This window comes from Chrysemys picta, chromosome 5 (genome assembly GCF_011386835.1).
Source record: "Chrysemys picta bellii isolate R12L10 chromosome 5, ASM1138683v2, whole genome shotgun sequence".
In the NCBI taxonomy this organism is placed as follows: Eukaryota; Metazoa; Chordata; order Testudines; family Emydidae; genus Chrysemys; species Chrysemys picta.
In genome coordinates, this window is record NC_088795.1 from 87,956,962 (window position 1) to 87,972,891 (window position 15,930).

Genomic DNA, 15,930 nt, shown 5'->3' on the forward strand with positions numbered 1-15,930 from the left:
TCTGCAAGAAACTGTAATCCAAGAAAAACAGAAAAAGACCAACCAATTACCAAAATCCAGGATTCAATCTGGAATTAAATAGGACTACTCAGAGAGCATGACAATGGGACTTGATCCCCCTAGGAACTACTAGAATATAAATAATAATTGAACCTGAGCAAGGATTGCAAAATTGGATGCTAAATTTGCAAGTTAAGATAACACACTCTATAATCTTTATTTATGAATAAGGTAGCAAAACGTGTCCATATCAACCTAAAATTTATAATTGTACATTACAAACACTGTATGTGATGGGATGTACCAGGCCCTTTGATACCCTCCAGAAGGCCCTGCGGTCCTACCATATCCTGCCCCCCCAAAAGGCAGTAGAGTAGGGTCCTCCAAGTGGCCTGCAGAGGAGGCAGTCAATCAGAGGTTAGAAGGCTCATATAAAAGGAATTACAGGGTCTGGACAGATTGGTTGCGGGCTGGAGCCAGTGGGGGAGGGATGCAGTTCCTGGCTGGCTGAGGAAACTGCAGCAACTGGACAGAGCAGTCGCAGGCTGGGAGATTTCACAGGTACAGAGACTGGGGAGAAACTCTGCCTAAGCAGGGGAAGGACTGTGAAGCTCTCCAGGCACAGAGGCCCAAGAGAGAGAGCGCTGATAAGAAGGGCCAGAGACTTGTTAGAAGCTCACCAGGTGAAGGCACCTGTGAGAAAGAGTTCTGAGCGAACAGGGCAGGGATTGTTATGGACTCTCTGGGCAAGAACGCCTGGGAGACACCCTGTTTAAACAGGGAACCAGCCAGGGACCCAAGAAGCTGTTGGGACAGAGTGGGAAACAACGCAGGGAATGCTGCAATAGACAGTAGTGAAGGAAGCAGGAGGTGGCTGCTAGTCATAGGGTTGGGACCCAAAGTAGTGGGCAGCCCCAGGTTCTCCCACCTGCCACAGGCACAGTGGCCAAGGAAGTGCTCGCAAATTGTTACCCCTTTACACTGCCAGAGGCAGGACTGATTTTATATTCTGATACGGTTATAATTAAATCTAATGTGTGTTTAGAATGCAATGATGTTGAACTGTATTTTGTATGCTTCAAACATTTATCCACATATGTGGAAGGCAAAAAAGCAATATGATCTATTATAATTTACTTGGCTTGAAAGAAAAAGCCATTCTTTGAAATGGTTCAAAAATAAGGTGTTATATTTTACGGGTTTAGTAAATGGACATAAATTGCAACTCCAAGGCGAAATTCTATCCTAAGAACATAAGAATGGCCATACTGGGTCAGACTAATGGTCCATCTAACTCAATATCCGGTCTTCTGACAGTGGCTAGTACCAGTCAGGTGCTTCAGAGGGAATGACAAGAACAAGGAAATGTCAAGTGATCTATCCTGTCATCCAGTCCCAGCTACTGGCAGCTTTAGGTTTAGGGACACCCAAAGCATGGGGTTGAGTCCCTGACCATCTTGACTAATAGTCATTGATGAACCTACCCATGAACTCTTATGCTCTAAAAACTTTAACAAGCTTTTAAAATACATATGCCATACAAAATACCTACCGATAACCAATTCACAACAGCATCAAGCTGTGTAAGAAAACCGCCATCTGACAATAAAATAATCACATCCCACCCTCTCTCACTTTCCTTCCAGATCTCTCAATCCTCCCCACACATACAAGGAAATTCATGGGCTTTACAGTATGCTATGAAGATCACAAATCCAGATTGCTTCAGAACAAGGGTGGGCTGCCCAATTCTGCACTACACAAAGGTTTCAAATAGTTTTAAGGTGTAGTCTCATGTAGGGTACATTGCAGAAGACTAATTTTGATGCAACAAAGACAAGGATAATGGTATAAGTTGCTTCCAAACCACTGAAAAGTCAAAATCTCCTGAACATATATAAATGAAATCAGTCCAAGCTATTCCTATTAAATGATTATCTAAAAGCAGCTTAAAATCTAATAAGATTGCCATGTTATAAAATCACATAATCACTGGCAAGTGTACACCCTTAATTAAGAGACCTGAAATGAACTCCACCATCTCTTACTGACCTTCAGACAGCTAATGCTCATCCATGGACCGTTCTTAATCAGACACCAATAAGACACCTGATGGCACCATCTGATTCAGATAAAATAGTGACAGAGCTCAATGTCACACAGATCTGCATCCAATCCTACAAGAAATATTGTGGCAAAAGGTACAGAGGAACTCCAAAAATGGAACACTGATGTAGAGAACAATTGCCAAGACAAAAGACTAGAGTGAATGACCCTAAAGGACTCATTGGGAGGCTCTCAAAACAGAACTGAAAAGCACCACTGAATAGCTGCTGAAGGAAGTACCACAAGAAGACACCTAATCTATGGTTCTATTTTCTACAGTAGACATTGCTGGCCAGGTTCCTCCACTCTTAGGGTACGTCTTCACTACCCGCCGGATTGGCGGGTAGTAATCGATCTATCGGGGATCGATTTATCGCGTCTCGTCTAGACGCGATAAATCTATCCCTGAACGCGCTCCCCGTCGACTCCGGAACTCCACCAGAGCGAGAGGCGGAAGCGAAGTTGACCAGGGAGCCGCGGCCGTCGATCCCACGCCGCGAGGACGCAAGGTAAATCGATCTAAGATACATCGACTTCAGCTACGTTATTCTCGTAGCTGAAGTTGCGTATGTTAGATTTATCCCCGCCCCAATGTAGACCAGCCCTTACATAAGACCAAATACTAGAATAAGCTTAAATTTGTGTGACTATTAAAAAAAAAAAGAATACTACCCAACATGAGTAAGGGTCACACAAACAGGCCCTTAACATTTACTTTCAGAAATATTCAATAACACAACAGAGAAGTTTGAGAAAGTTTCTAATAATACATCACAAAATTAAGTGAGGGTAGTGTTCTACATTATGATCACAGTCTTAAAGACACTAAAAGATGGTTGAAAATGTCATACAAAATAATGTGTGCAGAATTAGAGTACTTTGGGGAGGCAAGCTTAGTATTGTAAGGGTAATAGGTGAGCTAAAGATAGAGTTGTGATGATACTAAGGAAAGCTATTGGCAAGGTAAATAGTGCTTTTCAGTGAAGCAGACAAAAGCTCTTAGTCTCTTTAAAGATAGGAATTTAAAGAGAAATGAAGTTGTCATTTTAAATAATGACAAGTACAATGAATCGTCTATGGTGATATGTGAGGCAAGTAACAGTTTATAAGTAGTTATGAACTGCATTACTTTTCTCCAATTCAGTTTGACATAACGGTAGCTGTCATGGACACCAATATTATACCATCCAGAGGAAGATATGAGAGTGCATTATGACTGAAAAATATTCTAATTTCTGCTACCTTCTGTTCTATAGAGGGAAACAATTGAGTTAAAACCAGGGTGGATAAAAATCAATGATTTAAAAAAAATTTTTTTTTTAAATTAGATTTTTTTATTTAGATCGGATTTTTTGATCAAATGCTTTTTGAGGAAAAAACCTATCTAAAAGATAGTTTTAATTAAGATACATTATAGCGCAACGATATCTCATCATGGAATAGGGATTATAAATTCTAATTCTATAGTATGAGACAATATATTCATATTGTTTAAGAAAAGTTTTGTAAATGAGTTCCAATAGTTCATGGATTAGGGACCCAATTTTATGGGGTTCCACAGGCTTCTGTATAGATTATTTAGGTTAATCTTTCTATCTACCCAATGGGACTCAGTGCTCAGTCTAGAAGACACCATCAGAGATGTTTAGTTTTGCAGTGCTCAAACTGTGGATTTGTCTCCCCAGAGGTAACATGCTTGTTAACAGCAAAAATGTTTTTAAATAAATAAATAATATATAGAGGTAAAAAATAACAGACCTCAACTCTATTGTCCCACTGCAAATTTGTGTACACAGAGTCAATCCCTTACCTCTCTCTAAAAGTGCAAAGTTTCAAAAAGTTCAATGAATAGAAGATTGTTGGGGGTGGAATAGATCTGGACAAGGAAAAGAAGTCTGGAGATAAATGTGAGAAGCAAGGGACATTTGCTTGTTTTGTTAAAATATTATATGTTTGCTGTTGAAGAATAAAATACAGAATACTTAACATTGTTTTAGTTAAATAAAACAATTTAAATGTCTGTCTGGTGATGTTCTCCTCCTAATACAGCATGGCAAGAAAATCCTCCAAATATTAATCATTAGCCTGTTGAACTGGAGATAGTTCACCTCCCAGTGACTTCATAAATATCTGCTTCAATTACCTTTGGTAAATGAAATAACCAAACAATCATTCATTTTCTGATACAGCTCTAAAACTAATCTGAAAATTTTTCAAAATAAATCACTGTTTAAAAATGTATAGTGTGTACCTTCTAAAAATGAAACCTACATCTATTTCTGAGTTGTGAAGAATATGTATTAAGGTTATAACAACCAACAAGAATGCACCTTTATATAGAAAACCATGATTAAATCGAGTCTTCCTGACTAGTGATTTAAATCGATTTGATTTAAATCAAATCCACCCTGATTAAAACAGGTGGCAACATCTGGAAATCAGAAGAGGGGTCTTTTACAGTAAGCTGCAGAAGATCCTCTTTGTTAACATCATGTCATCAGGGAACACATACTTTTGATTGCCAAGGTTTTGGAAAAGCTCAATTTTCCATTTACTTGTACATATCATATCAGTAACAAATGTCTAATTAAACATTTAAATCAGTAAGAGACAGTTATAAATTCTGTATATAATCTGACTCAGAGTCTGATGGTATTTAAAGAAAGTACATCCAGGACTCAGAAAACCATATTTTAATTTGAAGATTGTTAGAGGGCAGGTCACATGCAAAATATAAAATAGAGCGATTCTGTGTAAGAAATGTACTGAAACAAAACTTCAAAAATATAATTTATAATGCTGTACACTTATTTCTCTGAGAAACAGCTTTGGATTTGAAAATATAGGCCACAATCCTGCCACTCAAATAAGTAGTAGCACAGTCTATTTTCATACCAAAATCTATTTTTTGTATTATCTGATTCGCAGTAGCACCTAGGAGCTGCAGTCATGCTCCCATTGCACTGCACTGTACAAATACATAATAAAAAATCATACCTGCCCTAAAATCTTACAATCAAAATATAAGACAAAAGACAACAGGTGGATACAAATAGATGGAGGAGCACAAGGAAGCAATGAGATAAAAATGGTCAGCATGACAGGCAGTGGTCTCAGCACACCAGCTGCCTACCCATTTTTCTTTGTAGGTGCCATGGCAAAGGAGAGTTTTAAGGATGGTGTCATCATGCTTGGTCTGGGTTACAGCTGAGAGGGCCTATCTCAGGTCAGACTGAAAAAACTGGGAAGACACGCCCATCCTTGGTGGTATATCCTATAATTAGATTTAACTAGACAAATGTGTGCGCCTGGATCGCTATACTATCTTAAAAATGGAGCCACAGACAGTCCTCTTAAACACTCCAGTCCATATTGCCACCCAGACAAACTGGACTTCTGTGATGACAGGTTATTAAAACCAAAAATCACCACACATTAGGTTCTTCCAGTGCTAAGGGGTCAGTCACTTACCCAGGTCAATGGATGCTTAGGACCTTACTCCAAAGACAACACTGCAGTGAATCCTTTAGCAAACTAACTAAAGATGTATTAACTAAGAAAAAGAAATGAGAGTTACTAAAATGTTAAAGCAAATAAAAGACATTACAGTTGGATCAAAGTATGTATTCGAAAATGATAGCAGGGATGTTAAATCTGCTAGTTTTATATAAGTCTCTCTTGATTGCCCAAATAGTTTCCCCTGTCAGAATTCACCAGTCCAGAGATGGGATAGGAAAGAGGTGACCGGTGGCCTTTGTTCTCCTTCTTTATATTTTGACCCTTATTGCTGGAAAAATCCTGTGCCATGGGGTCAAGCAGTTCCATTGCATACATACTTTGTCATCAGTTCTTTATACGAATTGCAAATTTTTGCTTGCACATTCTATGCATATGCCATTTGAGGTGTCTTTGGAGATGAGGCTTTTGTTTACAGTTCCTTTTTTATTCCTGAAGAGCTGACCTGTGGGCATATCTCAGACTCACAACATGTTTGAGTAACAAACATATAGCAAAATCTCATAATTCCACACACAATGTCGATATACAAAGTATAAGCAGATAATAATACTCAGGAGATTACAACTTTTCCAATGAGACCTCACAAGGCATACTTTGTACAAGATTTATCACAGTTTTGTAAAAGTGGTGACTATGTTAGTGTAGATGCCCCTTAGACAGCATCAGAGAGAGATCTGAAGGACAATGAAATGACTTTGTGGATGTTTAGTGGGCTTTTTACTTGCAGCAGCTGTGCTAACAGGGCTATGTTACAAACACAATGGAGAAATTATTTCTTCCCTCACTTTCCTTGCTTTTAAAACTCACGACAAATTTTGTTCAAAATCCCACCTCCAAATGCTATCCTTTCCTTCCAAAGTCATCTTTGTCAGACAAGAAGCCTGGAAAATTTCAGCCTGAAAGGTGAAGATTCAGAAAGTTATGAAGGATTTAAAATGGGGTTAGAATGCAAGTGATTTTGTAAATGTGTCTGATAACAGGTCTGCCTCTATCCCAAATCACATAGCTTTGGAAATATGAAATAAACATGGAAGTGATCAAATAAAGAAAGAAACAGTCCTCATCAGCTGGACTTTTAAAGCCTGCATTAAGGATTGCCTCAACCAATGCTTACTCATGACAAAGATAAAGTCTGAATATGCCTTCCCAGAGGTGTTTAAAAAAACAGGTAATTTGGTCCATCACAGATATTTTGCAATTTTTTTTATTTGACTCTCGTGGGCAGCTATTAGTCATGGCTTCAAGTAGTTCCAACTATCATGGAACCACATAAGTTAGATGGAGGGCTAGTCCAATGAACTAGACCACAGTCAGAAAAAAATCCATGACTGAACCGATACATATACAGAGAACTGCCGATCTGAAACAGCATGGACTACAGAAAGAAGTTTTTTAGAAGTTTTTATTCATTTGAATAATAACTACAAACTACACCATGCTATAGTAATGAAATGGAAAATGGAAAACAAGAAGCAATGGCTCTCAGATCTGCTGCCTACAGGTACACACTAAGAAAGAGGCTGCTTGAGGCCACAGGCCTTCATATAAATCTGTCTCGGAATGATGGAATCTATAAGAAAACATGCTTGAAACAGAAACTGTGCTTGTCTTCCAATTGATTCTGAGGCACACACACTCAACTATTTTTGAGGTGGTATACATTATCCTTCCATCTAGGGGATTGTAATCTGCTAAACTACATACCACATCTAGCCAGCATATAATAATTAAAAATGATTGAGAGATGTTGAAAGCTTTAGTTTGTACAATGTAAAATGAAGTTGTCTAAGTTAAAGGGTGTATCCTTGATAAATCTTTGGATTCACTGAATAAAATGAACAGAGCAAATTGTTTCCATTACAAAAATATTCATTTTACATCCCATGTCTTTGTGGTGCATGTCTTCTTAAGCAATCTGATAATGAGTGGTGTTTTGATGTATCATACTGTTAAGTGGACCATTAGCACTTGACTGGTGCCAGACTAGACAACATCTAAATTGTACCAAATAAACTTGCAAACCAATCCCAGCATCACACAGCTCTAGTTATTGATTTTCCTTACATTATGTTGTACTATGTTAATTTACATGTACATTCAATTTACTAAAACTTATTTTGTGTAAAAGTAAACAGAAGTCAGTTTTCAAAAATATATCAAGTATTTGTACTTACAGACTAATAGGGTGCTATGAAAGGGTAACTGTAGAAAAAGCTGTACAGAGGAGTTTGGTTGAATGAGGAAAGAAGGGCAGGAACATGTATTCCATTATAATTATCTATAATGCAATCCTTGGGATTTAAAGCACCTATGTAGTAACCATCCCTTTTATCAGACCTAAACAAGTTTACAGCGAAGGGACATCACTGATAATAATTTATGATGTAGTCTTCAAAATCCTATATTTCATCCTGCAGCCTTTCGCATGAGTCAGAGTGAATACACAAGCACAAAAATCAAGCAGTTCCATCAAAACTGTAAAGAGGATAAACACCTATCATAGGTGGGAAGTGAAATGGGTGCCAATATTTACCATTGATCAGAACAGGGAAGTGAATGAAACAAAGAGATGGATTTAAAACAGGCTGTAACTTATTGACTGAACTTGTACTATCTCCCTGCATTTAACTGAGTCCAACGGGGGGTTAAATGGCCTGATACCATCTAACCAGCAATTCAGGGTTGGTCCTCTTCAGCCTTGCCCCTAACACTCAGTTCATCTCTGAATCTGCTCACCCTTCTCCAACAAGGTGGTATGCAGGTATCTTAGTCTGCAAAGGCTTAAGATTTCTCCATGACTTCACAGCCTTCACAAAAAAGATCCACCAGCCATATCCTTGGCCTCCTATATACACTTCTCTCTGAGAGCTGGCTCTTTCAGCCCTTTATCTGCACTGAACACCAGCTTAAAGTTGAGATAAACCAAACATTTCTATATCTCTTTCTAACCTTAAAAATCACTATTCACACTCCTTTTAACCTGAAACTGTGCCTCCATGATGCTGCAAGGAAGGTGAACAGCTCCCCCTTCCCCGACAGCTCGCCAATTTGGCCCCAAGGGAGAAAAAATCCCACCTGATCCCACAGATGGTCAGACCCACAACATCTGGGAAGTGCAGCTCAACAATATCTCAACCATTAGCAGTAAATATTTTTTGGCCTCATAAACGTACAGTTGACATAAAGATAGAGCCCTGCAAATCCACAGATATCCATGTTTGTGGATCAGATGTGGATACTAATTTTGTATCCATGGAGGGCTCTAAAGATAGAATGCTCTCTTTAAAAGTGTGGTGCATCTCAGGCTAAGCAGGACTTGTGAAAACATGCACTATGCATCAACCTTGATTCCAGCCACAAAAGCAGAAAATCCCTTCAATCGTAGAGGATTTAAATCTCACATTAAAACTACTAAGCCTTTATATGCCTTTTCAAGAGTGTGCATGCAACAACTGATACACACATGAGCACACAGTTGGGTCATACTTATGCATCCAGTGTATTATATGCACAAAAGTGAGAACAAATTTGAACACAAAATTTAATAAATTTAGGATGTAACCTATCCATATCTCTCATGTATCCAAGGATAATGTTGCTTACTCATGTTTGTAAACATAATCAAGATGTACAGATTAACAATTGTGATAAAGTACCAAGTAGTGCTATTATGAATTAACAAAGAGGCCACATAAATATCACAGAAAAGCTATATATATTTGTTATGACTCCAACTTAAAATATATGTAACTAAAGCCTTGAGGGTGTGACTTTAAAAATGTACAATACTATTATCTGAAAAAAAAACCAGTAAAATATGCCCAGGTATATCAAATATCACTAAACTTCTAGTTTAATATTTGATAAGTCCTATATCAGACTTCTGAAAATGATGATCTATCTACCAGTTATGAACTGAAATTTGCTTTGACCCCTAATTACATTGGTCAATAGTTCACAAACTAGACCACTAGTAGCCTGTGTCCAAATCCTTCTTGACATCTCAGAAACTAAAACGTATTATTTGTGTTAAGCATTTTATAAAATCATAATGAGACAGTCATGGCCTCAAAGAGCCTATAGTCTAAATAAAAAATATGGACAAAGGGTGAGAGGTGGGAGAGAGGCACTGAGAGAGGAAGTGACTTGCTGAAAGTAACACAATAAATCAACGACAGAGTTGGGAATAGAATCTAGGTCTCTTGACTCACATTCCAGCTTCCCAGATACTCAAGAAGGGACAGCCCCTAGTCTGAGGAGCTCACAATCTGAAGACAGTTGAGATGACAAAATTTATGGAAAGTGGAATAACGTCGGCATTTTTTTATATAACTCAACTAGCTTTAGTGTAGGCAGCACAGCAGAAATTAGTCTTTAAGAAGGATGATATGTATGAAACTAGATATGAAGAAATTGTTTAGGACAATGCTTTTCTCTGACATCTTTCACCTTTCTGTCACTCTGTAGGAAGACATTATACATTAAATACTCCAAGGCACTAATGAAAAATTCTAAACCCTTCTAATCACAATGTTTTACTGACATTATTTATCACTTTATTGGATCTACTTCTGCATAACAAAGCACCAGACTGAATCACGTCATTTTATGTCATCAATCTCCTGCTATAATCCTGATACACTGTGGGTCAGTAATCAAATTCAAGCCATCACTTTCTGCTACTCCAATTAGGATATGAAGCATCAAAAGAAATAGAGAGGATTTATTCTTTTAGGCCTAAACAACAGGCAAGGTGAACTAGCAATGGGAAAACTTGAAAATGGTTAGAAGTTCCATTAAGTAGGAAAAAAGGTGGACATTTGCCAGAGTTTTTGCAAGCCTTGTAAGCTTCCACTCCAATGACTTTTTGGCAGTGGCAAATACTCAAAATGATGGATAATAACCTAGGCCACCTTTTCATCACCTGTTGGCACCTTCTCAAAGGTGAAGTCAGGGGGCTTTGCTCCCCCTTCTCAGCAAATCACTGTGCATGTTGGTGAGTAGTTTGGAAATGTGTTTTCCCTCTCCTATGAGCATTTTATTTCTGACCACAGTAGCAGGGATACATAGCAGCAATGATGGCAGATCTCAGCTCATAGGAAGTTGACAGTTTTCTGAGCTGAGCTTGAAGAATAAGTGAAAGTTCAGACTAGTTTACATTTTAATCTTATTACTTAGCACATCCCTACAAAAAAAGCATATCATTTATTTATCTGTGATCAGCAGGAGCTGCTTGGTGTTGAGTGCCTTTGAAAATCCAACCATTTTGCTTAGGTGCACAAATAGAAGCTAAGATGTTTTGAAGACACGGCTACTTAGTTAGGTGACCAAATGGGAGCTGTTGGGTGCAGCGTGCTTTTGAAAATCTAACTGTTAAACTCCACAATAGGCAATATTCACGTTTCCTGAATTGTGATCCTGATCCATTTTCCCACTGTACTTTAGATTTGCAGAACTCTGTGGCAATCAAGTCAATTTAGATACTGATGCAAAAAATTCACTCACCACTTGTCCATTCTGAGGATTCTTATGAGCATATGGAGGTCCCCGGATATGATTCCACATTTGACCAGAAGTCATAGCAAACACAACGCACTGAAAAACAGGAGAAAATATGAAACTTAGAAGACAAAGGTGTAAAGCCAGATCATTCTATATTAAATTCACTGGGCCTAATTTTGTTTTGGGCACAGAAACTGAATAGGTTTGTTTCACTGGGCATGCCCAAACAAAACAGTTGCAGCTATTAGAAGCTTAGGATAGGATTTTCAGAAGTATTCAATGATGGCATAATTCTGCTTACAGCGAAGTCAATGGTAGAAACTCCCATTGACTTCAATGGGATCAGATTCAGACCAAAACAGAGCTTTAGAAAATTGTACATCTAATAGTCTTATTTTCCCACATATATATGGTTGTACACAAAGAATGTGCATGTCACTAGGAAAGCATCAGGTTCTTTGACCATGAGATGCTGTTTCAAGAAGAAGGACTGCTGAACAGAGATGGGGGCCACCTAGCCAGGAATGGGAAGAATAGCTCTGATACAGACTGGCTAACCCAGCGAGGGAGGCTTTAAGGTAAGTTTGATGGGAGCAGGAGACAAAAGCACACAGGAAATTCCAGAACATGGAGATCTGGATGAAGGGTCAGAGTCTGGGGAAGGAAAATGGGCAAATTATAGTAGGGGAAAAGGAAAGACAATATGGAGGGGAATATTGTGGGAAAAATCTAATGAACATCTTTGATGTTGTTTAATAATGCAAGGAGTATGGGGAATAAACAGGAAGAACTATAAATACTAGCAAATAATCAGAATTACAACATAATTGGCATCATAGAGACTTGGTGGGATAATTCACAAGGGTAAAATATTGGTATAGAAGGGTATAACTTGTTCAGGAAGGACAGGCAGAGAATAAACAGTGGAGGTGTTGCCTTGTATATCAAGAATGTATACACCTGCACTGAGATCAAGATAGAAGTGGGAGGCAGACCTGTTGAAAGTCTCTGGGTAAGGATAAAAGGGTAAAAAACAAGAGTGATGTCATCATAGGGATCTACTACAGACCACCTAACCAGGACGAAGAGGTGGATGAGACTTTTTTTTAAACAACTTAGAAAATCATCCAAAGCAGAGGACTTGGTGGTGATGGGGCAATTCAACTATCCAGACATGTGTTGGGAAAATAACACATCAGACCACAGATTTTCCAACAAGTTCTTGGAATGTATTCCAGACAACTTGTCATTACAGAAAGCGGAGGAAGTAACTAGGTCAGAGCCTGTCCTAGATTTGACAAATAGGGAGATGACCCTGGCTTAACCAGGAGATCTTCAATGACCTGAGACTCAAAAGAGAGTCATACAAAAAGTGGAAACTAGGTCAAATTATGAAGGTTCGGTATTAAAAAAAACACATGCATGTAGGGACAAGATTAGAAAGGCCAAGGCACAAAACAAGATAAACTAGCTAGAGGCATAAAGTATAACAAGAAAACATTTTACAAATACATTGGAAGCAAAAGGAAGACAGAGGAGGCCCATTACTCAGTGAGGAGGTAAAGACAATAACAGAAAATGCAGCAATGGCCAAGTGTTAAATGCCCCTTTTGTGTCAGCTTTTCACCAAAAAGCTTAGCAGTGATCTGACTACTAACATAGTGAACATCAGTGCAAATGGGGTGGGAGCTGAGGCTAAAATAGGGAAAGAACAAGTTAAAAATTACTTAGACAAGCTGAATGTCTTAAAGTCAGCAGGCCCTACTGAAAAGGACAAATATAGTATCTAGCTATAAGAGGGGGAAAAGGATAACCCAGGGAAATACAGACAAGTCAAATTAACTTTGGTACACCTCTACCCTGATATAACATGACCCGATATAACATGAATTCAGATATAACGCGGTAAAGCAGCGCTCCGGTGGGGCGGGGGAGGGGTGGAGCTGCGCACTCCGGCGGATCAAAGCAAGTTCTATATAACACGGTTTCTCCTATAACGCAGTAAGATTTTTTCGCTTCTGAGGACAGCGTTATATCGGGGTAGAGGTGTACCTGGAAAGATAATGGAGCAACTACTCAATCAATTCGTAATCACCTAGAAGATAATAAGGGGATAAGTAATAGTCAACATGGATTTGTCAAGAACAAATTTTGTCAAACCAACCTAATATCCTTCTTTGACACCTAGCAAGCTTTGTAGGTGGGGGGGAAGCAATACATGTGTTATATCTTGACTTTAGTAAGGCCTTTGATACTGTTGCACGTGACCGTCTCATACACAAACTACGGAAATATAGCCTAGACAAACCTACTATAAAGTGAGTGCACAATTGGTTTGAAAACCACACTCTGAGAATAGTTATCAATGGTTCACAGTCAACCTGAAGCGGCATACTGAGTGGAGTCCCACAGGGATCTGTCCTGGCTCTGGTTCTATTCAATTCTTCATAAATGATTTTCATAATAGCACAGAGAGTACACTTATAAAGTTTGTGTACAATACCAAGCTGGAAGGGGTTGCAAGCACTTTGGAGGACAGGATTAGACTTCAAAATGATCTTGAAAAACTGGAGAAATGGTCTGAAATAAATAGGATGAAATTTGATAAGGACAAATGCAAAGTACTCTACTTAGGAGGAATAATCAATCACACAAATACAAAATGAGAAATAAAAACCTAGGAGGGAGTACTGCAGAAAAGAATCTGGGAGTTACTGTGGATCACAAACTAAATATAATATAATACTGCTGAAAAAAAGTGAACATCATTCTCAGGTGTAGGAGCAGGAACAAGACACAAGAAGTAATTCTTCCACTCTACTCAGCACTGACAAGGCCTCAAGTAGAGTATTGTGTCCAGCAGGGCTGTCTCCAGGCACCAGCTTAACAAGCAGGTGCTTGGGGCGGTCAAGGGAAAGGGGCAGCACCTGTGGCAATTCGGGGGCGGCAGGCCCCTCACTCCCTCTAGGAGCGAAGGACCTGCCGCTGAACTGCCGCTGCCGATCACGGCTTTTTTTTTTTTTTTTCCCGCTTGGGGCGGCAGAAATGCTGGAGCCGGCCTTGGTGTCCAGTTCTGGAAACCACACTTTGGGAAAGATGTGGACAAATAAAAGGAAGTCCAGAGGAGAGCAACAAAAATGACTGAAGGTCTAGAAAACATGAGATTGAAAAAAACAATGTTTGTTTAGTCTGGAGAAGAGAAGACTGAGGACGGACATGATAATAGTCTTCAAGTATGTAAAATGTTGTTATAAAGATTAGAGTGATAAATTGTTCTCTTTATCCACTGAGGACAGGATAGAAGTAATGGGCTTAAATTTCAGCAAGAAAAAATTTGGTTAGATACTAGGAAAAAAATTCCTAACTGACAGGGTAGGTAAGCACTGTAACAAATTATCTAGGGAGGTTGTAGAATCTCCATCATTGGAGATTTTTAAGAACAGGTTAGACAAAACCGCAGGGGACTAGAGTAGATGGCTTATCAAGATCCCTTCCAATGCTACTATTCCATGCTACTATACAATTTCTACTATTCCATGTCAGTAGCAGGGGCTCACGGTAAATTTCTTACCACTCGTAGGCCTAGTCTACACTAAAAAATATCAGTATAACTATATTGCTCAGGGGTATGGAAAATTTAGCCTTTACTTATAGGCTGTCTGGAGCATTCTCAGGAAGGCTCACCAGGTGGGGATAAGCTTCTTCTAAGGCCTATTGTTTTTTTCTAATGACCCATTACCCTGAATAGTCCTTCATAACCAGCCATCTAGGCTGGAAGCATTTTGCCAGTGGGTGTCACATTTGAAATACAGATATAACAGGTACATAGTCAATATTTATAACTTCAGATACAAAAATGATACATGCATTCACATAGAATAATCATATTCAGCAAATCATAACTTTCCAATGACACCTTACATGACCCATCTTGTACAAAATGCATCATAATTATACCATAATCATATCATAATAATATTACTATGACGAATATGGGGTGCAGTGTCATATACTGACCTAACCTCAAGTGTTGATAGTGCTATGTCAATGGGAGTGCTTCTCCTGTCGACATAGCTGCTGCCTCTCAGGGAGATGGACAACCTACACTGACAGAAGAAGCTCTCCCATTGGCATAGGTAGTGTCTTCACTAAGTGCTACAGTAGCACAGCTGCAATGCTATAGTGCTGTAAGTGTACACGAGCCCTTAGAAAAATATGCAAGTTTTCTTCAAGTCACCTCAATCTCTTACCTAGTACAACAGATTTTAGGCAAGTGCTTAGCAAACATCTTTGGTTCCAGGTTTATGCAATGCTATGGAAAGAGTTGCCACCACAAACATTCCTGAAAGAAAGCTCCATCCCTATTTTCAGAAATAATTAGATAAATCTCCTATGGAACTCTGATTTACATACCTGAGACAAAGAACTATGATGGAGTCTATAGAAAAATGAAATTCCCTATAGGAAGAGACTTGTGAAGTTACGCTTGGAATCTAAGAAAAAATGTAATAATGTGCATTACTTCTTGCAGAAGGCAATGCTTCAGAATCTACAGAATAAAAATCATTGCCATATCAGTAATCACTGACGCTATATAAAAAGAGAAAAAAAGAAGATAGTCCAGCATTGCTCCTTGGATTAACAAGAAAACAGAGCAATAGAAAGGGAAAATTTGTAAAGTCTAAACATGTTTCCTATGTTCTCAGCATGGACATTCTGCACACGACCTAAATATGTATAGCTTGGCTGAATGACAATGATTAAATAAGAGGACATAATAACATTCTACAAGAATTAAAGCAG

At 38.7% G+C, this 15,930-nt stretch overlaps 1 protein-coding gene across 6 annotated transcripts in view; it reads right to left on the bottom strand.

The window, feature by feature from the left end:
- The window catches only part of TUSC3 (tumor suppressor candidate 3), a 290,536-nt gene that overhangs the window by 115,093 nt on the left and 159,513 nt on the right, over window positions 1-15,930 (bottom strand). For 4 of the 6 annotated variants that reach the window (XM_005282085.4, XM_008168476.3, XM_065596817.1 and 1 more), the window contains exon 6: window positions 11,131-11,220. The exons of the other annotated variants lie outside the window; for them this stretch is intronic. In XM_005282085.4, the coding sequence (XP_005282142.2) occupies window positions 11,131-11,220 (90 nt within the window). The remainder of the gene's footprint in view (window positions 1-11,130; window positions 11,221-15,930) is intronic. 6 annotated transcript variants of the gene reach the window in all.